The sequence below is a fragment of the Maniola hyperantus genome, chromosome 20, assembly GCF_902806685.2.
Source record: "Maniola hyperantus chromosome 20, iAphHyp1.2, whole genome shotgun sequence".
Classification (NCBI taxonomy): domain Eukaryota; kingdom Metazoa; phylum Arthropoda; class Insecta; order Lepidoptera; family Nymphalidae; genus Maniola; species Maniola hyperantus.
The window spans coordinates 2,191,881-2,218,813 of record NC_048555.1 but is presented as its reverse complement, the minus strand read 5'-3'; the positions used below and the strand labels follow the sequence as shown (position 1 = coordinate 2,218,813).

The 26,933-nt window shown below is 43.8% G+C and overlaps 1 protein-coding gene across 1 annotated transcript in view; it reads left to right on the top strand.

The window, feature by feature from the left end:
• LOC117991937 (phospholipid-transporting ATPase ABCA3-like) overlaps positions 1-26,933 on the top strand; it is a 47,166-nt gene that overhangs the window by 15,139 nt on the left and 5,094 nt on the right. Inside the window, exons 7-30 of the mRNA XM_034979578.2 lie at positions 1,053-1,281; positions 2,198-2,365; positions 3,046-3,224; positions 3,886-4,026; positions 4,919-5,036; positions 5,253-5,407; positions 5,920-6,147; positions 6,595-6,733; positions 7,619-7,868; positions 8,296-8,354; positions 8,458-8,570; positions 9,356-9,581; positions 10,504-10,586; positions 11,195-11,417; positions 12,422-12,643; positions 16,047-16,169; positions 17,949-18,179; positions 18,836-18,930; positions 19,629-19,773; positions 21,541-21,654; positions 22,561-22,694; positions 24,145-24,292; positions 24,748-24,955; positions 25,326-25,477. Of these exons, the coding sequence (XP_034835469.2) occupies positions 1,053-1,281; positions 2,198-2,365; positions 3,046-3,224; positions 3,886-4,026; positions 4,919-5,036; positions 5,253-5,407; positions 5,920-6,147; positions 6,595-6,733; positions 7,619-7,868; positions 8,296-8,354; positions 8,458-8,570; positions 9,356-9,581; positions 10,504-10,586; positions 11,195-11,417; positions 12,422-12,643; positions 16,047-16,169; positions 17,949-18,179; positions 18,836-18,930; positions 19,629-19,773; positions 21,541-21,654; positions 22,561-22,694; positions 24,145-24,292; positions 24,748-24,955; positions 25,326-25,477 (3,883 nt within the window). The remainder of the gene's footprint in view (positions 1-1,052; positions 1,282-2,197; positions 2,366-3,045; positions 3,225-3,885; positions 4,027-4,918; positions 5,037-5,252; positions 5,408-5,919; positions 6,148-6,594; positions 6,734-7,618; positions 7,869-8,295; positions 8,355-8,457; positions 8,571-9,355; positions 9,582-10,503; positions 10,587-11,194; positions 11,418-12,421; positions 12,644-16,046; positions 16,170-17,948; positions 18,180-18,835; positions 18,931-19,628; positions 19,774-21,540; positions 21,655-22,560; positions 22,695-24,144; positions 24,293-24,747; positions 24,956-25,325; positions 25,478-26,933) is intronic.

Genomic DNA, 26,933 nt, shown 5'->3' with positions numbered 1-26,933 from the left:
CTGGCAGGTCATATAGGAAAAATATGCATTGAGCTATTACAACTGGGGTAAGCAGTGCATTTACGCCTCTATGACCTGCTCGCCACTGGTGATGATGGGATATAAGTTACTTACCGTTACTGGGGACCCCTACATCCACGATGTAACTCTTCCGCAGGAGTTGATAAGAATGGTGGGAGTATCGCACACCGTCCTCAACGTCTCGCACTTCCTCAACGTGCTGCCGGCCGGGCTAGTGTACAGTGCGGTCGGCGCCACACTACTGACCGTCTCCGAGTACCCCTACATCCCGCACTCTCAGCCCGGGATGATTTTCACTATGTAACTCTTCCGCAGGAGTTGATAAGAATGGTGGGAGTATCGCACACCGTCCTCAACGTCTCGCACTTCCTCAACGTGCTGCCGGCCGGGCTAGTGTACAGTGCGGTCGGCGCCACACTACTGACCGTCTCCGAGTACCCCTACATCCCGCACTCTCAGCCCGGGATGATATTCACGATGTAACTCTTCCGCAGGAGTTGATAAGAATGGTGGGAGTATCGCACACCGTCCTCAACGTCTCGCACTTCCTCAACGTGCTGCCGGCCGGGCTAGTGTACAGTGCGGTCGGCGCCACACTACTGACCGTCTCCGAGTACCCCTACATCCCGCACTCTCAGCCCGGGACGATATTCACGATGTAACTCTTCCGCAGGAGTTGATAAGAATGGTGGGAGTATCGCACACCGTCCTCAACGTCTCGCACTTCCTCAACGTGCTGCCGGCCGGGCTAGTGTACAGTGCGGTCGGCGCCACACTACTGACCGTCTCCGAGTACCCCTACATCCCGCACTCTCAGCCCGGGATGATATTCACGATGTAACTCTTCCGCAGGAGTTGATAAGAATGGTGGGAGTATCGCACACCGTCCTCAACGTCTCGCACTTCCTCAACGTGCTGCCGGCCGGGCTAGTGTACAGTGCGGTCGGCGCCACACTACTGACCGTCTCCGAGTACCCCTACATCCCGCACTCTCAGCCCGGGATGATTTTCACTATGTAACTCTTCCGCAGGAGTTGATAAGAATGGTGGGAGTATCGCACACCGTCCTCAACGTCTCGCACTTCCTCAACGTGCTGCCGGCCGGGCTAGTGTACAGTGCGGTCGGCGCCACACTACTGACCGTCTCCGAGTACCCCTACATCCCGCACTCTCAGCCCGGGATGATATTCACGGTGCTCATCCTGCATTTCACCAGCATTGTGTCCATCGCTTACGCTGGGAGCTACTTCGTTAAGAGCAGTAAGTCATTTTATATCTATTCTGTACCAATAGATGGCGTTTATCTGGCCGCCATCTTGCTATGCATTCATTTCAATAAGTGTGCTTCATCATAATACTACTAATTTATATTTTTTCCAACAATCTATACTAATATTGCGAAAGTGTATCAATTTGTCTGTCTATATGTCTGTCTGCTAGTTTTCACAGCCCATCTGTTTAACCGTTGCTGACGGAATTTTGGTACAGGGATAGCTTGCATCTCAGAGAAGCATAAAGGATACTTTTTATCCTGGAAAATTAGAGCAATTATTAAAAACTGGCGACCACCTGCTGCTTCGAATAAATCTTCTTTATGCCTATCCCGTGGGAATCCCTGATAAATCCGGCCTTATTCCTTGCCTACATTATAACGGGAATCTCTGTGTGTTGCGTTTCAACTTTCTAGGTCCAAGGGATTGGGCTGGGCGTTGATGAGTTAGTCAGTGTATTAGGACTTTTCTTTTTACATATTAACAGCCGCACTCAGAGTTGCTTAATCGTTACTAAAGTTTAGTTAAAACGAAACAGAGCTCTCATAAATCTGTCTCGATTTAACTCAATCTTAAGTAACGATTAGCGACTCTGAGTGCGGCTGTTAGATCATTGTAATTTTAAAATCAGCATTAGAAAGAAGCCTTTTTAAATAATACTAGCTTATGCTCGCGACTTCGTCCGCGTGGACTACACAAATTTCAAACTGTGTTGAACTTTCAAAAATCCTTTCTTAGCGGATGCCTACATCATAATAGCTATCTGCATGCCAAATTTCAGCCCGATCTGTCCAGAAGATTGCGCTGTGCGTTGATAGATCAGTCAGTCAGTCACCTTTTCCTTTTATATATTTAGATTACTTACAATAAAAACTTGTTTAAAAAACATAACAATTATTTCGCAGCCCAATACACAGTAACCGTCGCAACAGTCCTATACATAGCTTCGATGATGCCTAGCCTAGTGGTCGCGAACCACAAAATCCCACAGTGGGCGCTGCCCCTTTGCGGCCTGCTGCCACACGAGCCTATGCGCTGGTTCTGGAGTGAGCTGGCGATCTTGGAACAGTATGGTAAGTGACATTTTGTGTATCAGATATTTAGTGTTTTGCTTGTATCTTGAAACTTCTTAATATAGTCCAGATTGCAGAAAACTCCGTTAGTGCGAGTACTGTCGGCGGTATATTTGTTCGGGATTATGTCATGAAATGTTATCGATTGAATAGCGCCATCTAGTTGCACCTGTGGCAACCGCCACAGGATCATTACTTCGATTACGTCAAGCTAGTTAGTTGCGAATCATAAGATTCAAAATTACGCAGAGGGTGGCATGTTGCCAGAGGACCCCATCCATGCGCGGGTTCTAGGATGAACTGGCGATCTTGGAACAGCATGATGAATGTCCTTTTGAACCCGTTATTTCGACATTTTGAAATATTAGAAGAGCGTCATTTTTGCGTAGATAAGACGTTATCTGCGCGCGTTTTTCTACACATCCGCGACATAGTTTCTTTAGCGCTGAATTTCGGCAACTTAGTCCAACTGCACTCCAGTCACAACACCGAACCAAAGCAAAATTTCCACTTAGATTTTTAAGTGGTGGTTAAAAAAGTTTCTAACATTGAAAGATTTCGGACACGGCTTTGTGTGTGTGGAATCTTTTAAATAATTGTTCTACGATTAATTTGTATAGGTAATAGATTGCCTTACGTTTTTGTAACTATCTATTCAAAGATTCTTTTCCCGTGGCCAGGTAACGGCGTGAACATGGCGACGATAGGCAACGTCCGCAGCGAGAACAGCGGTTCTGTTTTGCTGTGCTACATAATGCTGGTGCTGCAGAGCGCTATATTCTTCACGCTCGCCTGGTACCTGGCGCGAGTCAACCCCGGCCCCTATGGCACCGCGCTGCCGTGGAATTTCATCTGTCAGGTAACTGATAGATCATACCACACCACAATAAAAACACACTAGTGATATTACGAATGACATATTTTGGACATTGCAAATATCTGCTGCCAACATTCGCGAATGCGAATGCGAATATTCAGTTTTCAGGCGGCAGTCCCGTTACCAAATGATAAAGAGAAGACTGATAATGTGATTACGAGGTTAAGTTACTTTTTATTACATTAAAAAACATAAGAAATTAATGGATTTTGTTTTATTAACCAACTATTACATCAAAAAAAAAATTATATTCGCAAAACATTCGCAGTAATTTCGCGGAATGCAAATGCGAATATGCAACAATATGCGAATATCCGCGAATGGGAATGCGAATGAATATTCGCATTGCATCACTAAAACACACCTATAAAAAGAATACCAACTAAGTTTGTTGTGGGCTTCTTTTCAGACTTGCACGCCCATGCGCCTATAAGAAAATTTTGTCTACGCATTTATGGTGTTATCTCTATAAATATCACGATAAAATGCGTAGACAAAAATTTCTCGTGGGGCGTATGTTAGGCCCTTTGAGCGTGTTCATAGCCCTTGAACTTTTTAAATAAGTTGACTTAAAAAAAATTATTCCAATTTCCATCATCATGAATACTTTCCTAATAGATAAAGAATAAAGAATTGGTTTCAGAGCCAATACTGGTGCGCGTCGAAGGTGCAGCCGGACGACAAGGTGGAAGAGATGGAGGAAGTCAACGTTAACGACTCGCAGTACTTCGAGCCTGCTCCGAAAAATGCCGAGGTTGGCATCAAGATCGAGAATGTCACTAAGGTGAGAACATCTCGGACCTCTCCACTGTCCACTGCTGGACATAGGTCTCTTGTAGCGACTTCCACACGCCACGGTCTTGCGCCGCCTGAATCCAGCGGCTCTCTGCGACTCGTTGATGTCGTCTGTCCACTTACTAAGAGGTCTTTCAACGCTGCGCTTTCCGGTGCGAGGTCACCATTGTAGCACCCTGGGACCCCAACGTCTATCGGTTTTTTGAACTATGTGCAGGGCGCCCATTGCCACTTCAAACTTATATATTGAAATGTATTTTTAAAGCAAAACTTTTTTAGGCGTGATTTGAGTATTATTCAGATTTTCCGTATTTAAAATGGCAAACAGGTGCCGAAGCCGCCATTTTTATCGAGGTGTTTAAAGTACTAAATAGTTTTTGGCACATCTAGATTAAAATATCTATTATTTACTTACTAACTGCCGCACTCAGTAATGATTACATGCAAATTACGTAAGCGGCAACCAGAAGGATTTTTGAAGGAAACGAAGATAGGCTTTTACTAAATTTATTCTTAAATCTTTACATTTTAACTTAACCTAACGTCTGCACTCTGCACCGAGGTTAGATGCAGAGTTGTACATGTGTATGTACAGTGACGACCTAAATCTAATCTAATCTAACCTAGCTAAGAGACTGCGTCAAGGTGTGACGACAGACTGCCCCTCTTCACACCTCTCACTTGGTTTAAATACCTTAATGTTAAAATATAGCTAAATCCCAATTAGTTGCGGAGTCACGTATGGCAATGAGGTAGTTTCTTGCTGACGGAGCGCTGGACTCATGACCTAGTGAGTTAGCCTTCAAAGATGGTTTGCTGCGTAAGTGATTTGAACTAGGTTATCGTTAGGATATGTAACATGCACTAATGTTTTGTTACAGATATTCGGTAAACAACGAGCTCTGGATAACGTGACGCTGGATGTATACAAAGGCGAAATCACGGTGTTGCTAGGACACAACGGAGCTGGCAAGACCACCCTTATGTCTATCATTACAGGTCATTTTAATCAAAATTCTTTGTATCTTTAATCTTAACACAGTCGATTCGCAAACGTAAGAGTTCAAAACGCTTCAGATTGACAAACAAAATCATTTTACGTTGTATAGTTTTTTAAGTTAAGCAAAGCAATAGCGCGATTCTAAAACGAATAGCGCCATCTAGTATGACTTGTTGGAACTATTTTTGTTACAAATGATAATTTTTTTCGTGTAGGAATGTTTGGTGCAAGCGACGGGAATGTATATGTGGAAGGCATGGACATTCGGAGCGAGCTGAATGAGACGCGCAAATTGCTGGGACTTTGCCCGCAACATAATCTGTTCTTCCCCGACCTTACTGTGTTGCAGCACGTCATGTTCTTCAGCATGGTGAGTAAAGACATGGATGCATTTTTACTCAACCTGTTCTTTTTTGAAGAATTGGGTATTTTACTACTTTTTAATTTGATAAATATTATTACTTTATTATAAACTAGGATAAAAATAATGACGTACGCTGAAAAAAATATTAAAATCCAACAAAGATTTACAAAGTAACAGGCATTTTAATTTTGGAGTGGGAGGGTCTTCTATCCCTTTCTCGCAAAACGAAAATTTGTATGAAACCGCACGAAGCTACTATGGCATTAATAAGGTGTGACGTCAAAATGCTATATCGCTATCTCTATCTAATCAGAAATATTTAAATGCTTATAACGTATTTGTTATTTGATCGATTTAATTAGTTTTTTTCAGTTTACGTCGTTATTTTTATCCTAGTTTATAATAAAGTAATAAAAAATTGGAGTCAAATATCCAATTGTAGAGAGAGCTCTATAAGCTGCTTAAAGATGGAGCAAAACCTTGGGTACTTTTCATAATATTACTGTTTTTGTCTCCAGCTAAAAGGTACACCATACTTTGAAGCCGAGAAGTCTGCTACAATGCTTCTGGAGCGCCTCGGTCTAGGCGACAAGCTGTCATATAACAGCAGCCAATTATCGGGTGGCATGAAGCGGCGCCTGCAGCTGGCCTGCGCGCTGGCGGGCGATGCCAAGGTGCTGGTGCTGGATGAACCCACGTCGGGCTTGGACGTGGAGACCAGGCGGGAACTGTGGGATCTCTTGCTGGTATGTGTCTGCTGGGATTTCCCTTTGCTTGTGCTAAAAGACAATGCTACACCTTTAAGCACAAGAATAAGAATGAATTCGATTATTTTATTATATTATTGACTGACATTATATCATAGACACAATATTTTGTACCTATCTAATCTATTAGTATAAAAAATTTACTACCAAAAAATTTGTATGGCAGGGTTTCCTGACTGGATATGTTGGCTTAACTCTCTATTGTAAACACCTTGTCTTCCCATATTCATACAAATAAACTATTTTGTTTCATTTCATAATTCTAGGTCAATGGGAAGTAGTACCCTATAGGGTTTTGATTCCCTTGACGGATCTTGACAGACACGATATACGGATAAACAAACGACTAAGTGTTAGGTAAGGGTTCCTTTTTCTCTGGAGATACGGAACCCTAAAGAGTGTATTGAGAGTAGTTTATGTCCGCAGTCGCTCCGCGGGTCGCGCACGGTGCTGATCAGCACTCACTTCATGGAGGAGGCGGAGGCGCTGGGGGACCGCGTGGCCGCGCTGCACGCCGGCCGCCTGCGCTGCCACGCCACCACCATGCACCTCAAACGAGCACTCGGTAAGGTCCCAGTCAATGTCTCGCCAAAAGCATTGACAAGTTCCCCAAACCAATAAAATCTTCTCGCCAAGAGCAGTGACAAGTTCCCCAAACCAACAAAATCTCCCCGCCAAGAGGCGTAACAAGTTCCCCAAACCAACAAAATCTCCCCGCCAGAACCAGTGACAAGTTCCCCAAACCAACAAAATCTCCCCGCCAGAACCAGTGACAAGTTCCCCAAACCAACAAAATCTCCCCGCCAAGAGCAGTGACAAGTTACCCAAAACAATAAAATCTCCCCGCGAAGAGCAGTGACAACTTCCCCAAACCAACAAAATCTCCCCGCCAGGACCAGTGACAAGTTCCCCAAACCAACAAAAGACCCCGCCAAGAGCAGTGACAAGTTACCCAAAACAATACAATCTCCCCGCCAGGAGCAGTGACAAGTTCCCCAAACCAACAAAATCTCCCCGCCAAGAGCAGTGACAAGTTCCCCAAACCAACAATACTCCCCGCCAAGAGCAGTTACAAGTTCCCCAAACCAACACAATCTCCCCGCCAAAAGCAGTGACAAGTTCCCCAAACCAACAAAATCTCCCCGCCAAGAGCAGTGACAAGTTACCCAAAACAATAAAATCTCCCCGCCAAGAGCAGTGACAATTTCTAACAAAATCTCTGCGTGGATTTAGGTTTTAAAGATCCCGTGGGAACTCTTTGATTTTCCGGGATAAAAAGTAGCCTATGTCCTCCCCAGGGATGCAAGTTATCGCTGTTCCAAATTTCGTCAAAATCAGTTGAACGGATGGGCCGTGAAAGGCTAGCAAACAGACAGACAGACACACTTCCACACATTTATAATATTATGGATGATGAATAGTATGGATTATATGTGCCCTTGTTTCCCAGGCGCGGGCTACCGCCTCTCGTTCACAACGGTCGGCTTGCCCAACGTGCCGGCAATATCTGAGGCCATCGTCTCCCAAGTGCCCGACGCCACCGTCAAGGAGACCTCTCTCAACTCCATCTCTTACAACCTCCCCGCCAAGAGCAGTGACAAGTTCCCCAAACTCTTCAACCAGCTGGAAGCCCAGAGATCTCAACTCGGAATTGACTCTATCGGAGTCGGTGTATCGACGTTAGAAGAAGTGTTCTTGAAGTAAGTTGTCTTGTGTGCCTTTTTGCTGCTTCGCCACTGCATAAATTATTATTTTGATATCTATAATTTTTATGATAGTGTTTTACCTACATTGCGGAAACGGCAGGCATCGAACCTACGTCTCATTTGCGTAAAGTGCCCGGAGCGCCTTTGACTACTTCACCGGTTACCTTCAAGGACGCTTTGGGTGCGATACCCAAGAGAGACGCACGCAGTCTCAATTCCTGCTGCAAATTTGAAAATTATTTTCATACTTTTCAAAAAAAACCGCCAAACAGAACAGCTGTTTTCAGATCGCCATCTTTAATCGGAGTGTTTTAAAGTATTAAGTAGAACTTAATGTTTTAAATCAAAAGCTCAATGGTTTAATGGTTAAATGGTTTAAAGCAAAAAGTTATTTAATACACGTATTTTGCTTTATTTACAGACTATGCAGTGACGTCACCACTACATTTTCTGATGACGACGTCGATGGAGAATCTATTGGTCCGTAACATTTCTATATCTTTATTTAATATTTCTATATCTACATCTAATGTTTTCCTTTTTTCATCTTGTCTTGTTTTTTTTTTATTTTTTTATTTTTTAGAGCCAACATTTGCAAAGCTGTCCGGTATACGTCTGTATGCTCATCAACTTCTGTTGCTGGTTATACGACAGTTCAAGTTCCTGTGGTCGAAGAAGATATCTTTTCTTCTTATGGTAAGTACCAACAATAGTAGTCTTCAACATTAATTATTTTTAAGAAACCGGCCAAGTGCGAGTCAGGCTCGCGCAATGAGGGTTCCGTACTACAGTCGTATTTTTTCGACATTTTGCAGGATAATTCAAAAACTATGATGCATAAAAATAAATAAAAATCTGTTTTAGAATGCACAGGTGAAGACCTTTCATATGATACCCCATTTAATATAGTTATCTTACTTAGAAAATTTATAATACTAATATTAGTTCATGACCACAATTTAATATTTTTTTGTGATCTAACTCTAAATTCACGGTTTTTAGATTTTTCCCCAAATGTCAGCTATAAGATCTACCTGCCAAATTTCATGATTCTAGGTCAACGGGAAGTACCCTGTAGGTTTCTTGACAGACAGACAGACAACAAAGTGATCCTATAAGGGTTCCGTTTTTCCTTTTGAGGTACGGAACCCTAAAAATTAAATGTTTAATATCAAACACATGCTTTAGGGGCTAAGGCAGACTTCACACACCTTTAAGAACATTATGGAGAACTCTCAGGCATGCAGGTTTTCTCACGATGTTTTCCTTCAACGCCAAAGCGAGTGATATTGCATTTCTTAAAACGCACATAACTCCAAAAAGCTAGAGGTGCGTGCCCGGGATCGAACCCCCGACTTTCCGAATAGGGGGCGGACGAACATTGTAACCACTGGGTCATCACGGCTTTAAGTGATCCGATAAACGTTCCGTTTTTCCCTTTGAGGTACGGAACTCAAAAAAAACTGCATTTTTTATTTCAGCAAGTAATAGCGCCGATCGCAATGATTTGCGTGTTCACGATTTTGTCCAACGGGGTGGACCTTTCGACGTCCGATCGTTACACAAAGATCGCTCTGGACCTGGACCTGTACGACTTAGCGGATCGGAGGGTGCTGTACAATGTGAAGGAGAAAGACGTCAGCCAGCTATACATCGGCCGGAAATACCACTTTGTCGATTTTAAAAGAGTGCCCGATGTCGCGGATGGTAAGTCACTTTGATTTTTCCTTTTATCGGATCACGTGAGGGTTATGATTATACTTTACCCACGGAGAGAAGTTAGTATAGGGAAAAGAAAAATAAAAAAATAAAAACGTTTATTTTTTAAAGCTGTACCACACATTACCAGTTAGGTTATCTCGGCGCCTCTAATACTTGAGTAGTAAAGTCAAAAGACCTCAAGTACAAGAAGCGCCGGAATAAAGTATGTCATGTGTGGCACAACCCGAAAAAAAAGGTCCCTACTCAGCATAAATGCCATGTACACAAGTACAAAAACATACAGCGCTGGTTTAAGGGCTCTCTCTGTTATGTAATGCCATACAAATGACAGAGACAAAAACTATCCGTTCCGATTACCGATAGTGTTGAGCTTCTAGGAATCAACATATCGTCCAACCTCAACTTTGGACAATGCATCGAATGCAAGGCAAAACAGCTGGCAAGTAACTTGGCATGGTCAACAAAGTCAAGCTGTATTTTAAGCCGGAACAGCTTCTTACCCTGTACCAATTTAAGGCATTGGATTCGGTGAATCGCTGGGCTAGAAGACTCATTTGTGACGAAGCACTGGTTAATGAACACTGGTTACTGAAACAAAGAGAGCCCCAAACTAACTTTTCTCTTTAGATAGAGTATAGAGAGTCATTAACGAAGAGGCGCGGGCCAATTCTGTTCCAAAGAGAACAGAATTGGCCAGTGCTTCTTCGTTAATGATTCTAGATGATCTAGAACATCGATCGGAGCAAGATTGCTTGTCTGTCGGTAGGTATCTGTACAGAATATAAAATTATAGAAGTTCATACAACTCAGACCACTGTGTGAGATTTTAAGGAATGGTTTTCAGAAAATCCAGCCCAACGAAGTTGAGGCAGGTTAGCTTGTTTTTAAAATGATAATTTATTTTCAGCAATACTCGAGATCGGACGAAAAAGTGTACTGGAGTACCAACACTACTTAATCGGCTTTGAAATTAACGACACTGATGCAAAGGTTTGTAAAGTAACTTTAAAATAATACTGTATGAGCTCATTGCTCGACATATTGTCGCCATGCCAAATTCAATATGGCGGATAGGTAAAACAAAAATATATCAAGAAAAAATAGTTGCGTGTATTCATGCAAAAGAAAGGAACTTCTCTGAATTGCGTTCATAACATGCTTGTTATGAATATATATATGCACACACGCACGCACTCACCCACGCGCACACACACACAATTCATTGGCAGAACATTGGGGCCGATTCTCTTGTACACAATCTCTAAACTAAACTAAATTAACAAGTCTAAATCTAGTGCCATCCTTTTCCGCAAGCAACATTATGAAAGGGATAGCAATAGATTTAGGCGTGACATTTTAGTTTAGTTTAGAGATTGTGTACAATGGAATTAGCCACATTATGGAGATTTCTCAGGCATGCAGGTTCCTCAGAATGTTTTCTTTCACCTTTATATGTTCTAATTGCTTTACCACTACCCAAATTTTGGGTAGTGTGCCTCAGAACGAATCTTGGATCCCCTGAAGTCTTAAGTACTAGGCTATCACTGCTTTACAATGGGTAATGGGTATACATTGGCTGATGATAATGATGGTTTTAGGCGTTGTACACAACACTGGTGCGTCACGCGGCGCCCGTGTCCCTCAACTTCCTCTCCAACATGCTCGCCGCGATGCTGATCCCCAACCCAGAGGCCGAAGTCACCATAACCACCATAAACCATCCGCTTAAGGACACGCAATATGTTCGGCAGACTAACTCCAACTACGTGAGCCCGAAGGACCTACATTTTTGTGTGATTTGGGCGATAGGTATTGTTTTCAGTAAGTATATCTAATTTAGCGTTTAAACTACCGTGAGTGATTTCCATTATAAATAATATCTGTCCCGGCTGTACTCACGAACGTGTGGCAAAAGTTTCTAGTACCGCGGAAGATACGAGAAGCGATCGAAATTAGTCGCCACCCGAATTTCAATCGTGACAATGGATGGATGCTACCCTCAGCGTGGAAACCGCTTTTTGACGCTAAGACAAGTCCATCAGTCGTGGGACAGGATACCATTAGCTCCGCTTGCCTGGATTACGGTGACGGTTCCAGCGATGAAGAACAGCAAGAACTGTCGGGAGACGTTCGGCAGCTGTCTCCCCCCCCCCCCCCCCCCCCCTCCAACCACCCTCGCAGCGGGCTCTACGGGCGGCGGCACGCGCGGCCCGCAGTCACAGCCGCGGCGCGTGCGCGAACTGACTCCCTTGAAAAAGGACCCCGGATGGGTTCGAAACTAGTCGGGCTAACGTCGACTAGACACGTGAGTACAGCCGGGACAGATATTATTTATATCTAATTTATTTTTCTTGTGCATGCTCTTACGGCGGTTACGCACTCAAGTCCGTGAAAATACGTTCCTTTTTGTTGACATAATATGTCGTAGATGATCGCTGGTATTCTCACGGATGACGGATAGAACTCGGAGGACGGAAGTGCAGTGCGTTTTCGCCGTTAGAGAATACGATCTTTTTGTGACTAAAAAAACTTTTATTCAAAGACCTCAAGATTTTATTGTAGTCGGGTCTCTTTTATTTAATAATAGCTTATACCTGCGACTTCGTCCGTGTGAACTATACAAATTTCAAACCCCTATTTCACAAAATTCAATTTTCAAAAATTCTTTGCCAAATTTCAACTCGATCCGTCTAGTAGTTTGAGCTGTGCGTTGATAGATCATTCAGTCAGTCAGTTAGTCAGTCAGTCAGTCATTCAGTCACCTTTCCCTTTCATATAATTAGAATATTTGGTTTCTTTCTAATACATTTCAACATTGTCCACAGCAATACTAAGTACGGCCGTTAACGGTGTAGTTCTGCCGTGTACGGAGCGCGCTTCGGGCACACGGCACATACACGTCATGACCGGCTGCCCGCCCGTGTTGCACTGGACTGCGACCTTACTTGCGCACTTCCTCATATACGGCACCGTGCTCATATTACCCACCATCATTACCGCGGCTACGATGGACAAGGACAGCACTATCAACCAGTCTGACTTCCTCGGTAAGTGTGACGTCACAATCTCGTAGTGTAAGAAATCACCAGCCACTCTCATACTTGCCCGTGTTGCACTGGACTGCGACCTTACTTGCGCACTTCCTCATATACGGCACCGTGCTCATATTACCCACCATCATTACCGCGGCTACGATGGACAAGGACAGCACTATCAACCAGTCTGACTTCCTCGGTAAGTGTGACGTCACAATCTCGTAGTGTAAGAAATCACCAGCCACTCTCATACTCGCCCGTGTTTCACTGGACTGCGACCTTACTTGCGCAGTTCCTCATATACGGCACCGTGCTCATATTACCCACCATCATTACCGCGGCTACGATGGACAAGGACAGCACTATCAACCAGTCTGACTTCCTCGGTAAGTGTGACGTCACAATCTCGTAGTGTAAGAAATCACCAGCCACTCTCATACTCGCCCGTGTTGCACTGGACTGCGACCTTACTTGCGCACTTCCTCATATACGGCACCGTGCTCATATTACCCACCAACATTACCGCGGCTACGATGGACAAGGACAGCACTATCAACCAGTCTGACTTCCTCGGTAAGTGTGACGTCACAATCTCGTAGTGTAAGAAATCACCAGCCACTCTCATACTTGCCCGTGTTGCACTGGACTGCGACCTTACTTGCGCACTTCCTCATATACGGCACCGTGCTCATATTACCCACCATCATTACCGCGGCTACGATGGACAAGGACAGCACTATCAACCAGTCTGACTTCCTCGGTAAGTGTGACGTCACAATCTCGTAGTGTAAGAAATCACCAGCCACTCTCATACTCGCCCGTGTTGCACTGGACTGCGACCTTACTTGCGCACTTCCTCATATACGGCACCGTGCTCATATTACCCACCATCATTACCGCGGCTACGATGGACAAGGACAGCACTATCAACCAGTCTGACTTCCTCGGTAAGTGTGACGTCACAATCTCGTAGTGTAAGAAATCACCAGCCACTCTCATACTCGCCCGTGTTTCACTGGACTGCGACCTTACTTGCGCACTTCCTCATATACGGCACCGTGCTCATATTACCCACCATCATTACCGCGGCTACGATGGACAAGGACAGCACTATCAACCAGTCTGACTTCCTCGGTAAGTGTGATGTCACAATCTCGTAGTGTAAGAAATCACCAGCCACTCTCATACTCGCCCGTGTTGCACTGGACTGCGACCTTACTTGCGCACTTCCTCATATACGGCACCGTGCTCATATTACCCACCAACATTACCGCGGCTACGATGGACAAGGACAGCACTATCAACCAGTCTGACTTCCTCGGTAAGTGTGACGTCACAATCTCGTAGTGTAAGAAATCACCAGCCACTCTCATACTTGCCCGTGTTGCACTGGACTGCGACCTTACTTGCGCACTTCCTCATATACGGCACCGTGCTCATATTACCCACCATCATTACCGCGGCTACGATGGACAAGGACAGCACTATCAACCAGTCTGACTTCCTCGGTAAGTGTGACGTCACAATCTCGTAGTGTAAGAAATCACCAGCCACTCTCATACTCGCCCGTGTTGCACTGGACTGCGACCTTACTTGCGCACTTCCTCATATACGGCACCGTGCTCATATTACCCACCATCATTACCGCGGCTACGATGGACAAGGACAGCACTATCAACCAGTCTGACTTCCTCGGTAAGTGTGACGTCACAATCTCGTAGTGTAAGAAATCACCAGCCACTCTCATACTCGCCCGTGTTGCACTGGACTGCGACCTTACTTGCGCACTTCCTCATATACGGCACCGTGCTCATATTACCCACCAACATTACCGCGGCTACGATGGACAAGGACAGCACTATCAACCAGTCTGACTTCCTCGGTAAGTGTGACGTCACAATCTCATAGTGTAAGAAATCACCAGCCACTCTCATACTTGCCCGTGTTGCACTGGACTGCGACCTTACTTGCGCACTTCCTCATATACGGCACCGTGCTCATATTACCCACCATCATTACCGCGGCTACGATGGACAAGGACAGCACTATCAACCAGTCTGACTTCCTCGGTAAGTGTGACGTCACAATCTCGTAGTGTAAGAAATCACCAGCCACTCTCATACTCGCCCGTGTTGCACTGGACTGCGACCTTACTTGCGCACTTCCTCATATACGGCACCGTGCTCATATTACCCACCATCATTACCGCGGCTACGATGGACAAGGACAGCACTATCAACCAGTCTGACTTCCTCGGTAAGTGTGATGTCACAATCTCGTAGTGTAAGAAATCACCAGCCACTCTCATACTCGCCCGTGTTGCACTGGACTGCGACCTTACTTGCGCACTTCCTCATATACGGCACCGTGCTCATATTACCCACCAACATTACCGCGGCTACGATGGACAAGGACAGCACTATCAACCAGTCTGACTTCCTCGGTAAGTGTGACGTCACAATCTCGTAGTGTAAGAAATCACCAGCCACTCTCATACTCGCCCGTGTTGCACTGGACTGCGACCTTACTTGCGCACTTCCTCATATACGGCACCGTGCTCATATTACCCACCATCATTACCGCGGCTACGATGGACAAGGACAGCACTATCAACCAGTCTGACTTCCTCGGTAAGTGTGACGTCACAATCTCGTAGTGTAAGAAATCACCAGCCACTCTCATACTCGCCCGTGTTGCACTGGACTGCGACCTTACTTGCGCACTTCCTCATATACGGCACCGTGCTCATATTACCCACCATCATTACCGCGGCTACGATGGACAAGGACAGCACTATCAACCAGTCTGACTTCCTCGGTAAGTGTGACGTCACAATCTCGTAGTGTAAGAAATCACCAGCCACTCTCATACTCGCCCGTGTTGCACTGGACTGCGACCTTACTTGCGCACTTCCTCATATACGGCACCGTGCTCATATTACCCACCATCATTACCGCGGCTACGATGGACAAGGACAGCACTATCAACCAGTCTGACTTCCTCGGTAAGTGTGATGTCACAATCTCGTAGTGTAAGAAATCACCAGCCACCGGGTGGGGTGGCGAGCGCAGGCTTTGCCTGGGGATGGGCTCTAAGCCTCGAAAAAAAATTGGAGAGGTCGGGTGTTTTGCGACGTTACTAGCTCAGTTTGTTATATACGAGACTGCACTAAATACCGCCCACCATCGTAACCATGGCTATACGATGGTGGGCGGCCACTTCAGCCCTACCGTTACCTACACACACATTGTGTGCGAACATGCCGGTGTTCCGGTAGTAGTAATAATTAAATCAGTTAGCTTTTATGGTGTCAGGATTCGGGGGTGTGCCTAAGGTATGTTAAGATATGAATTAGCGCTTCAGTCCACTGGCATTTGACTGAACTATCGTATATAACAATGTGGTCTATTGACAGGTGTGATAGCGCTGGTGCTGATCGTGGGCTGCGTGGCCTTCCTCTCGTTCGTGTACCTCGTGAGCTGCGTGTTCGCGGAGCGCGGCGCCACCACCCTGCTCTCTGCATGCGTCATCTTGTTCAGTAAGTTCAATGAGCCAAAGATACTGTCAAAGGCCAAAACTCGTTTAGCACCCTAATGATCGAATTCGCTTGCACTGCACGGCACGGTTGTGAGAATACTCGAATTCTGAGAATGACCGTACCTACAAATTTAGAATAGAATAGAATAGAATAGAAATCAATTTATTGGTTGATCCAACACACTATAAACACAAACAAAAATATTTACAAAAAAAAAAACATTCCTTAAAATCTAATTCAAACAAAATATAGGTACCTAGTGTCTAAAATGTGTCGTGCCAACGAAAAGGCCCGAACTCAGCTGAATGTTGTGGTTACACGATGTAATTTGCTTAATTTTTAGGGTTCCGTACCCAAAAGGTGCCAACGGAACCCTGTAACTAAGCGTCCGCCATCCGTCCGTCCATTTATGAGCGGGCTGTATGTCGTGAACCGTAATAGTTAGATAGGTGAAAATCGAAATTTTCACAGAATGTGTATTTCTATTGCCGCTATAACAACCAATCCGTACTAATATTATAAATGTGAAAGTGTGTCTGTCTGTCTGTCTGTCTCTCTGTCTGCTAGCTTTTCACGGCCCAACGTTTTAACCGATTTTGATGAAATTTGGTACAGAGGTAGTTTTTATCCCGGAAAATCAATGAGTTCCCACGGGATTTAAAAAACATTAATCCACGCGGACGAAGTCGCGGGCATCATCTAGTAATAAATAAAAACCGGCCATGTACGAGTCAGACTCGCGCACCAAAGGTACTATATAGTCGTATTTTTTCAACATTTCGTACGATAAAACAAAGACTATTTAGCATAATAAAAATAAATAAAAATCTGTTTTAGAATGTACAGTGGCCCTACCGCGGTTGTTTGACAGCTACAATGTCACGATCGCAATCATCTCTGATTGGTTAATGCTCGCTCACTATTGGCCACAATGCATTGTTGCAACAAGAATCGCACAAATTCAGCCAATCAGAACAATTGAGATTGTAATAATGATTGATGCAGGTTTTAGACAATCGCCCTACTGGTAAAGCCCTTTGATATGACACCCCACTTGGTATAGTAATCTTACTTTGAAAGTTGAAAATACTAAATATTAGTTCATGAACACATTTTAATTTTTTTTTATCGTGATGGAACCACAAATTCGCGGTTTTCGAATTTTCCCCCTTACGTGTGCCAAAGACTTACCTACCTGCCAAATTTCATGATTCTAAGTACCCTCTAGGTATCTTGACAGACACAGACAACGAAATGATCCCATAAGGGTTCCGTTTTTCTTTTTGAGGTGCGGAACCCTCTAAAAAAATCAGCTTCCGTCCAAATTGAAATACATATTGTTATATCATGTATACGACGGTACAGAATCAGTTGTGTGCAAGGTACCCAGTGCGGCTAATTCTGTTGTACACAATTTCTATTGCTATCCCTTTTATAATGTTGCTTGCGGAAAAGGATAGCACTAAATTTAGACCTGTTAATTTAGTTTAGTTTAGAGATTGTGTACAAAAGAATCGGCCCCAATACCCATCCGAAACGTCCGTAAATGAGCTTCACTTCAAAAAAGCAGTCTTCAAAAAAGTTCAGTGAAACCTGAGTACTATTAACATTAACATGTCGGTGACACGATCTTGAAGTTTTTGCTCACCCCAAAATCACCAAATGTGCCTGAAGAATATTTTACTTTAATTTTTTTTTACTTTTAACTTATTTCCATATTCAGGTACTCATCCTAAGCACCCGTAAAGAAGCTTCACTTCAAAAATCTTTTTGTTCTAGGTCTCGTAACGCCGTCCATTTCGATAGCGTCAGATTTCATCACCGACGAACCAGCTGGTTTCGGCCACTTCCTTATCGTGTTGATCAGCTACACCATGCCCGCTCACACGCTCGCCATGGCCGTCGGGAGGAGCGTGTATAGTGCGCAGTCGAACGCACAGTGCGTTCTTAACATGAACGTCTGTCCGAACATACCTCGTTTGTCCGAACTTAAGATCGAGAAGTGTTGCGGTGAGTAATTGAGCTATACTTATTTTATCGTTCAGACTGTCGTGAGTCATATCTTATCCATATTAATATCACAGAGTGAGGATATTATACAGTCAATATTATATGTCAGAGGTTAGGTAAAATCTAGATATAGCAATAAATAGTGCGTTGAGTGTGGGACAAAGGAGCGACCCGAACTGGCCATACATACTCGTAGTCAGCTTCGCCATACCCGCTCACACGCTCGCCATGGCCGTCGGGAGGAGCATGTATAATGCGCAATTGAACGCACAGTGCGTACTGAACATGAATGTCTGCCCATTCTTTTGCCAGAATTTAACCTCAAAAAGTTGTTGTGGTACCCTTTTTTCAAAGTGTCTTAATTTGACCCTAAATAAACTACCAAAAAATTACAATATTTTTTTTCAATCGATAAGTGCAATAAAAATGCATTTAAATTTCCCCGCAAAAATGCTATCCGCCATTTAGGTTCATGGGCTATCATGACGTCACACGAAACAGAGTTATTAAAAAAAGAAAATATTTTGGTTTTGAACAAATGAAAATAAATATTTTTATCAACTGGAAAGCGTGAGAAACAATAGTAATTCACAAGACATATGGTGAGTGCTACTCGAATCGCAAGCACTGCTGAAAGTCTTTTTTTTTTGTTTTAGTGGAAGGAGTTAAACCGAACTGCTACTTCTGTTTCGACAAGTATGCACCAGGCAAAGACATACTGATCCTACTGTTTCAGTTCATTGTTTATATGGTAAGTACTGATAATATACTCTAATCACTACCCATCATACAAACATTATAAATATGTATGTTTGGTTTGTTGGTTTGTCCTTCAATCACGATGCAACGGAGCAATGGATTGACGTGGTTTTTTGCATGGTTGTAGTTAGATACTTAGACTTGCAGTTTATCTCGGAAAAGTCAAAAAGTTCCCGCGTGACTTAAAAAAATATAAAAATACTAGATGATGCCTGCGACTTCGTCCGCGTGGATTAAATTTTTTTTAATCCCGTGGAAACTCTTTGTTTTTCCTACCTTGCTTTGATGCAAGCTAGCTCTGTACCAAATTTCGTCAAAATCGGATGAGCGGTTGAGCCGTGAAAAGCTAGCAGACAGACAGACAGGCACACTTTCGCATTTATAATATTAGTATGGATGAAGATAAGATAAAAAAAACTTAAAATTACGAAACAGCAGTGGGTATTTTTTGGATTTTCAAATTAATAATTGTAGTATCAAAAATCAAAATTTCATAATTCGTAAATTAAAACCATTACCGTCGCCAATCCGGCGTAACACGTCACATCCTGTCATGTGACCCGAACCCATAACTCATATGGAAACCCCTAAATTTTGCCGTTACCAAAAATCGCTCAACGTGACTAAAGATGTATTCACTTTTTAAAAAAATATTACTGCTCATAGTATAGCTCTGTTCCTACTTCGCAGACTATAGTGGTGCTAACAGAGCACGGCGTGTTCAACCGTCTGTTCGACCGCGTGTTCAACGCGCGCTACCGGCCCTCCTCGCCCGTGGGATTGCACGAGATGGTGCGCTCCGAGAAGGCCTACGTAGACAAGGCTATAACACTTCGTAAGTATATCGCATTCTCCCACTTACTCGAAAATTGCTCTGTGGCGGTTGCCACAGATGCAACTAGATGGCGCTGTTCAATCGATAACATTTCATTACGTAGTCCCGAACAATTGTACCGCCGACAATACTCGCGCTAACGGAGTTTTCTGCAATCTACACTAATATTATAAAGAGGAAAACTTTGTTTGTTTGTTTGTACTGAATAGGCTCAAAAACTACTGGACCGATTTTAAAAATTCTTTCACCATTCGAAAGCTACATTATCCACGAGTAACATAGGCTATATTTTATTTTGGAAAAAAAATAGGGTTCCGTAAGATATTTGGGTTTTTCGGACACAAGGTGTAAAAAATCAACCAGAAAAGTTACTTATTTTGCGTACGCTGCCTAAACTATAAAAGATAGAACCATAAAATGTTCTAATTAATTGTAGATCTTATAAATATCTACAAAAAAGTCCGCGACACACTATACCCATCTATGTCGAGTGAGGCACAGCAACCATTTTTTTATTTAAAAATCTTGAATTTTTTTTGGACTACATTTAAACGCGTTTATTTTACTCATGCTATTAATCCTTATCAAAATAAATGATTTCATCACTAAGAACAGTTTATGGAGATAATATTTGGTCTTTGAATGATTAAAATTGGACGTTTGGTTTTGAAGTTATGGCGAAATTAAAATATTACGATTTCTGCTGCACGGCCCGTTGTATTATATAAAGAGGTAATGTCGTTAAGTTTGTTTGTAGGGGGTAATCTTTAGAACTACTGAACCGATTTTAAAAATTCTTTCACCAGTAGAAAGCTACATTATTCCTGAGTGACATAGGCTATACGGGATCTTTAAAAACCTAAATCTACGCGGGCGAAGCCGCGGGGATCAGCTAGTCTGAACTATATATAGAAGTTTTAAGATACAACCGTCGGCCCAGCTGGCGCTACCGAGCACAACCAACCGCTCGGTGGGAGATCTCCCTTTGGTACGGGCGAGCCCGCACACCGCCGCTCCCGTACAGCTCTATAATTTAAAAAAAAGTCAATCGGCTCTTTTCGGTACGACGACGACGACGAAATAAGTAATAGTACGCCAGCAATTTTCAACATGACGATATAGTTAGTGGGTATAGTTCTGGCGATTTGCGATTTGCGATGTAGCACATTGCGTAAGTGTGCGTGTCGGATCAGTCAGTCGTGAACAAGCGCTAGCAAACGCACACATTTACTTTACCGATACAACTTTAACTAGGATAAAAATAATGACGTACGCTGAAAAAAATATTAAAATCCAACTAAGATTTACAAAGTTACAGGCATTTTAATTTTGGATTGGGAGGGTCTTCTATCCCTTTCTCACAAGACGAAAATTTGTATGAAACCGCATGAAGCTACTATGGCATTAGTAAGGTGTGACGTCAAAATGCTATATCGCTATCTCTGTCTAATCAGAAATATTGAAATGCTAATTACGTCATTATTTTTATCCTAGTTTATAATGAAGTAATAAAAAAATTGGGAGTCAAATACCCAATTTAAGCCTCAATAGCTCAACCGATATAGGAGTGGACTGAAAACCGAAAGGTCGACGGTTCAAACCCCGCCCGTTGCACTATTGTCGTACCTACTCCTAGCACAAGCCTGACGCTTAATTGGAGAGGAAAGGGGAATATTAGTCATTTAATATGGCTAATATTCTTTATTTAAAAAAAAAAATTGGCAACCGCCTACGTAAGTTGAGTTATGAAAGTGTTGTTGTTCACAGCAAAGAAACAAATCCCAGACGCGATGCTAGTGAGCGGCGTACACAAGAACTACTGGCGGATCTTTGGCAAGTCGTGCAACGCCGTGCGAGGGGTGGACTTCTCAGTCAAACAGGGTAAATAAATAAATTATTTATATAGATAGACAGACGTCTATCTGTCTATCTGCTAGCTTTTTTTTTTTTTATTCAGATACAAGTTAGCCCTTGACTGCAATCTCACCTGGTGGTAAGTGATGATGCAGCCTAAGATGATAGCGGGCTAACCTGGAAGGGGTATGGCAGTTTTTATTAAACCCATACCCCTTTGGTTTCTACACGGCAATTAGCTTTTCACGGCCCAACACTAACCGATTTGTAACCTATCTGAAAATAATAATTTGGTACCTACAGAGTTAGCTTACATCCCAGGGACGGACATAGGCTACTTTTTATCCCAGAAAATCAAAGAGTTATGTGCGTCCCTGGGATGTAAGCTAACTCTACACCAAATTTCATCGAAATCGGTTAAACTCTTGGGCCGTGAAAAGCTAGCAGACAGACAGACAGACTTTCGCATTTATAATTGTAGTATATGGATGGCATAATATTATTGAGCATTTGAAATTGAGCATAATAGTCAATTGATCATTTGAAAAGAGCAAACGCCGAGTTTCTTGCTGGTTCGTCTCGGTGAGAACGGCATTCCGAACCAGAAGTAAATTATTCTGACGGTTCAAAAACACTTGTAAAAGTATATTTTAATAAAATAAAAAAATCTATTCTATGACACTCTTATTGTACTATCTGATGCCCGCGACTTCGTACGCGTGGATTTAGTTTTTTAAAAATCCCGTGGGAACTCTTTGATTCCCCAGGATAAAAAGTAGCCTATGTCACTCACCAAATCTTTAACTATACCCGTGCGAAAAATCACGTCGATCCGTTGTGACGTGATTGAAGGACAAACCAATAAACCAACAAATAAACACACTTTCGCATTTATAATATTATGGGTACTGATTCAAGGTGTATTTATTTAAGGTGAATGTTTCGGACTGCTGGGCGTGAACGGCGCGGGGAAGTCCACCACGTTCAAGATGCTGACGGGAATCGAATGCACTACCCGCGGCACCATCTATGCAGACGGACACTTCATGGGAAATTCCAGTGGCAAGGTAATCTAAATATATATTTATTATATACAAGGTAATCTAAATATATATTATAATTCGACGACCTCCCTGGCGCAGTGGTGAGTGCTGTGGTCTTAATAGTGGGAAGTCCCGGGTTCGATTCCTGGCAGGGGTTTGGAATTTTATAATTTCTAAATTTCTGGTCTGGTCTGGTGGAAGGCTTCGGCCGTGGCTAGTTACCACCCTACCGGCAAAGCCGTGCCGCCAAGCAATTTAGCGTTCCGGTACGATGCCGTGTAGAAACCAAAGGGGTATGGGTTTAATAAAAACTGCCATACCCCTTCCAGGTTAGCCCGCTATCATCTTAGACTGCATCATCACTTACCACCAGGTGAGATTGCAGTCAAGGGCTAACTTGTATCTGAATAAAAAAAAAATATATATATATTTAAAAGGAAAAGGTGACTGATTGACTGACTAACTGACTGACTGATCTATCAAGTATCAATTCACAGCTCAAACTACTGGACGGATCGGGCTGATATTTGGCATGCAGATAGTCATTATGACGTAGACATCTGCTAAGAAAGGATTTTTGAAAATTCAACCCCTAAGGGGGTGAAATAGGGGCTTGAAATTTGTGTAGTCCACGCCAACGAAGTCGCGAGCATAAGCTACAATACTAATACAAGTGTATATATTAAAAACTGGTTAAGCGCGAGTCGGACTCGCACACAAAAGGTTCCCTACCATTGTACAAGAAATAGCTCTCTTTAATTTTTTAATTTTCATGGCAGCCATTTTGGAATTGTTATAGCGGCAATAGCATTCTGTGAAAATTTCAACTCTCTATTACGGTCATGAGATACAGCCCGCTGATAGACAAACGGATGGACGGACGGATAACGGAGGCTTAGTAATAGGGTCCCGCTGGCACCCTTCGTGAACGGGACCCTAAAAATACGTTCACAAAAAGAGGTTCGTACCCAATGAAACGCCCAGTAGAATTATGTATAAAAAGAGGTTCATTTGTGCATCGTTCATCCGATTTTGTTGAAACTTTGTACCGTTATTTGCTGCTGTGATAGCCTAGTGGTTAGGACGTCCGCCTTCTAATCGGAGGTTCGATCCCGGCCACGCACCACTAACTTTTCGGAGTTATGTGTGTTTTAAGTAATTAAATATCACTTGCTTTAACGGTGAAGGAAAACGTCGTGAGGAAACTTGCATGCCTGAGAGTTCTCCATAATGTTCTCAATGGTGTGTGAAGTCTACCAATCCGCACATGGCCAGCGTGGTAGACCATGGCCAAAACCCTTCTCACGCAGAGAAGAGACCCGTGCTCTGTAGTGAGCCAGCGATGGGTTGACCATGATGATGACAGTTGTTTACGTCACTTGCTTGAAGGTTTCATAACCATGAACGTACGCGGTGACGATAGAGATCAGCTAGTATTTCATGATAATCATATCAAGCTTTCTCCGTCCACCAGTACCTGCAGTCGCTGGGGTACTGCCCGCAGTTCTCTGGTCTGGACGACTTCCTGAGCGGACACGACAACTTGATACTGCTGCTCACGCTGCGCGGCCTCGCGCCCCACGACGTGCAGACCGAGGCCAAGACGTGGATAGAGATCGTGGGTGAGTTCAAGTATCAAGTAAAAAATTTTATTATTAATACTTGTCTACAGGACTAGATACCTCACATGAACCTCCATCACTTCAAAAACTGCGCAAACAGCGTGGTCTCGTCCCTGTACATAGAAACAGAACAATACAGGAAAGCTCCAGACCTGAAAGAACAGCGAGGAGCCTCGAGGCCCGTATAGTACTAACTTTTAAGAACGCACTCGCCATATTAGCTCTATGGTTTACCCTTAGATTAAGGACTAAAATTGACATGTCAGTTGACACCGCCATCAGAAACTTATTTCTTTATTTATAGACTTAGAAAAGTGAACACTTTACACCACACTTTTAGACCAAAGCACTAGATAAAAACTGTGGTTTTTGCAATTTGCAGCCCAAATAGACCGTAGTCTGTGCTAGGACTGACAAAGATCATCGGGCTCATATCGACATGTTGTTTGGTTCAGGTCTGCAGAAGTATGCCCAGCGGCCGGTGTCGGGTTACTCGGGTGGTTGCGCACGGCGGCTGGCGGCGGCCGCGGCGCTGAGCTGCGGCGGCGCTGTGACCTTGCTTGACGAGCCCACCGCCGGCGTGGACGTGGCCGCGCGGCGCCGCGTGTGGGCGGCCGTGCGGCGCGCCTCCAGGACGCGGGCCCTCGTCATCACTTCGCACAGGTACAGTGCGCCCAAAAAGTACTCCAATAAACAGCTCTAAGAGTGAAGACACACGATGCCTCAGCGGTGCCGCTGCGTCATCCCACACAGACATCGCTGTACCATGCCACACGATGCGTTATGACGTCGTGCGACGCCGCACCGCGAACCGGACTTGGGACCAGAGAGACGAGGCGGGGAGGAATGGTCCGTCGCAACGCCATACTTTCTGCCAGGGTGACAACGCAGTGCCCGTGTGGCACTGTGTGTATGAGCAACCTTAATGCTTGCATAAAGGTTGTCTATGACACGATATGTCTGAATGGTCCCCTAGAGAAGCCCATATCTGGAGTATGAATTCCAGTGTTAAACGCGTATGTGTCGTCCCCAGTATGGACGAGATGGAGGCGCTGTGCGGGCGCATCGCCATCATGTCGGCGGGGCGCGTGGTGGCGCTGGGCGAGGCGGCCGCGCTGCGCGCCGCGCACGCCGCCGGGCACGCCGTGCTGCTCAAGCTCGCCCCGCAAACTGACGCCACGGATGGTGAACATTTATTTTATTATCACGTTTAAGAGCCCTCGCCCACGGCGACTTTTTGTAGCAATACAGTAGCGATGCTGTCGCGCGTCCGCATCGATACAGTCGCGAAGCGGTCGCGAAGCGGTCGCTAGCTGTGTGCCCTCGCCCACGGTCTCAGATTCAGTCGCGATGCAAATGCGATATTGTCGCGCTTCTGTGTCGATGCAAACGAGAAAAAATGTTGCACTGATGCTCGGTTCTCTATTCACGCGCCACCCTCCCTCCGTACTTCCCCCGATGTCATGCGACAAAGTCGCGCGTTTGCATTGATACAGTCGTGATGCAGTAGCGCGTTGCAAATGCGACTAACACGCGTTAGTAGTGATGCTGGCGTGCGTTTAGTAAACGCGCGACAGCATCGCTACAAAAAGTCGCCGTGGGCGAGGGCTCTTAACTATCGTGAGTGATATCTGTTCAGGAGCAGTGTGTTTTGAGCTCAATCGTAACAATAGGTAGATCTTCCGCCCTTAGATAAGACCGTCTTTTTGTACCTGTTGAAAACTATTTTCTATATTGGATATGTACTATATTCGACGCATTTTAAACTGAGTCATCGAGTTATCTGTTTGTTTCGCTCGCACTTACAGGTCGTAGGTGCCTGCGAAACAGACAGATAACTTGACGACTCAGTTTAAAATGCGTCGACTATATACTAACTATATTGGAGATACCACCAAAAACGCGAAAAAATTCCTATTTTTTAAAAGTTTGCAATGTATTGCAAATAAAACATCTGAGTTCTGACCTACACTAGAGAGCAACGAACGTTGCGTAGATAAGTGCCGCGAGGTCAATGCCGCGTCGTAGGCGTATAATTAGAAATGTTAATATCTGTAACTGAAACTCACGTGTTACTTGGAGTATCTCCAACTAGTCCCGACTAATATTATAAGGCGAGAGTTTGTATGTGTGGGTGTGTGTATGTTTGTTACTCCTTTGAGATATGTTGTGGCCGTATGGTAATAATTAAATGCGGCAACGGTGAATGATGTTTATTGAGAGCCGGCTTATGATCTACTCTCGCTTATGGACTAACAATAACAATAAATAAATCTTACATACTATTGTTTAAATCTTATTGCTTAACTACCTAACCTACATAATTTTGCATCACCTCTCTTTCAATCCGATGTGCAGGCAACCTACTTCGATATATTGAGGAGTTGCATTTTTATGTTACAGCTAATATGAACATGCTACGTTTAAACTGTCAATTCGTACATATTACAACTCCCCTGAAAATGTATGCGGTTACCCCTCCCCTTAAAAGAAAAAAAATGTTAGACGCTACATCGAATCAGAAGAAAAGATGATGACAATCACAAAAATAAAATCTAATGCTAAATAAAATTAAATTATGTAAGGAAACATTTTTTTTTAGTTACTTCCTGTGCTTAAAGTGCAATTTATCTTATCTCTT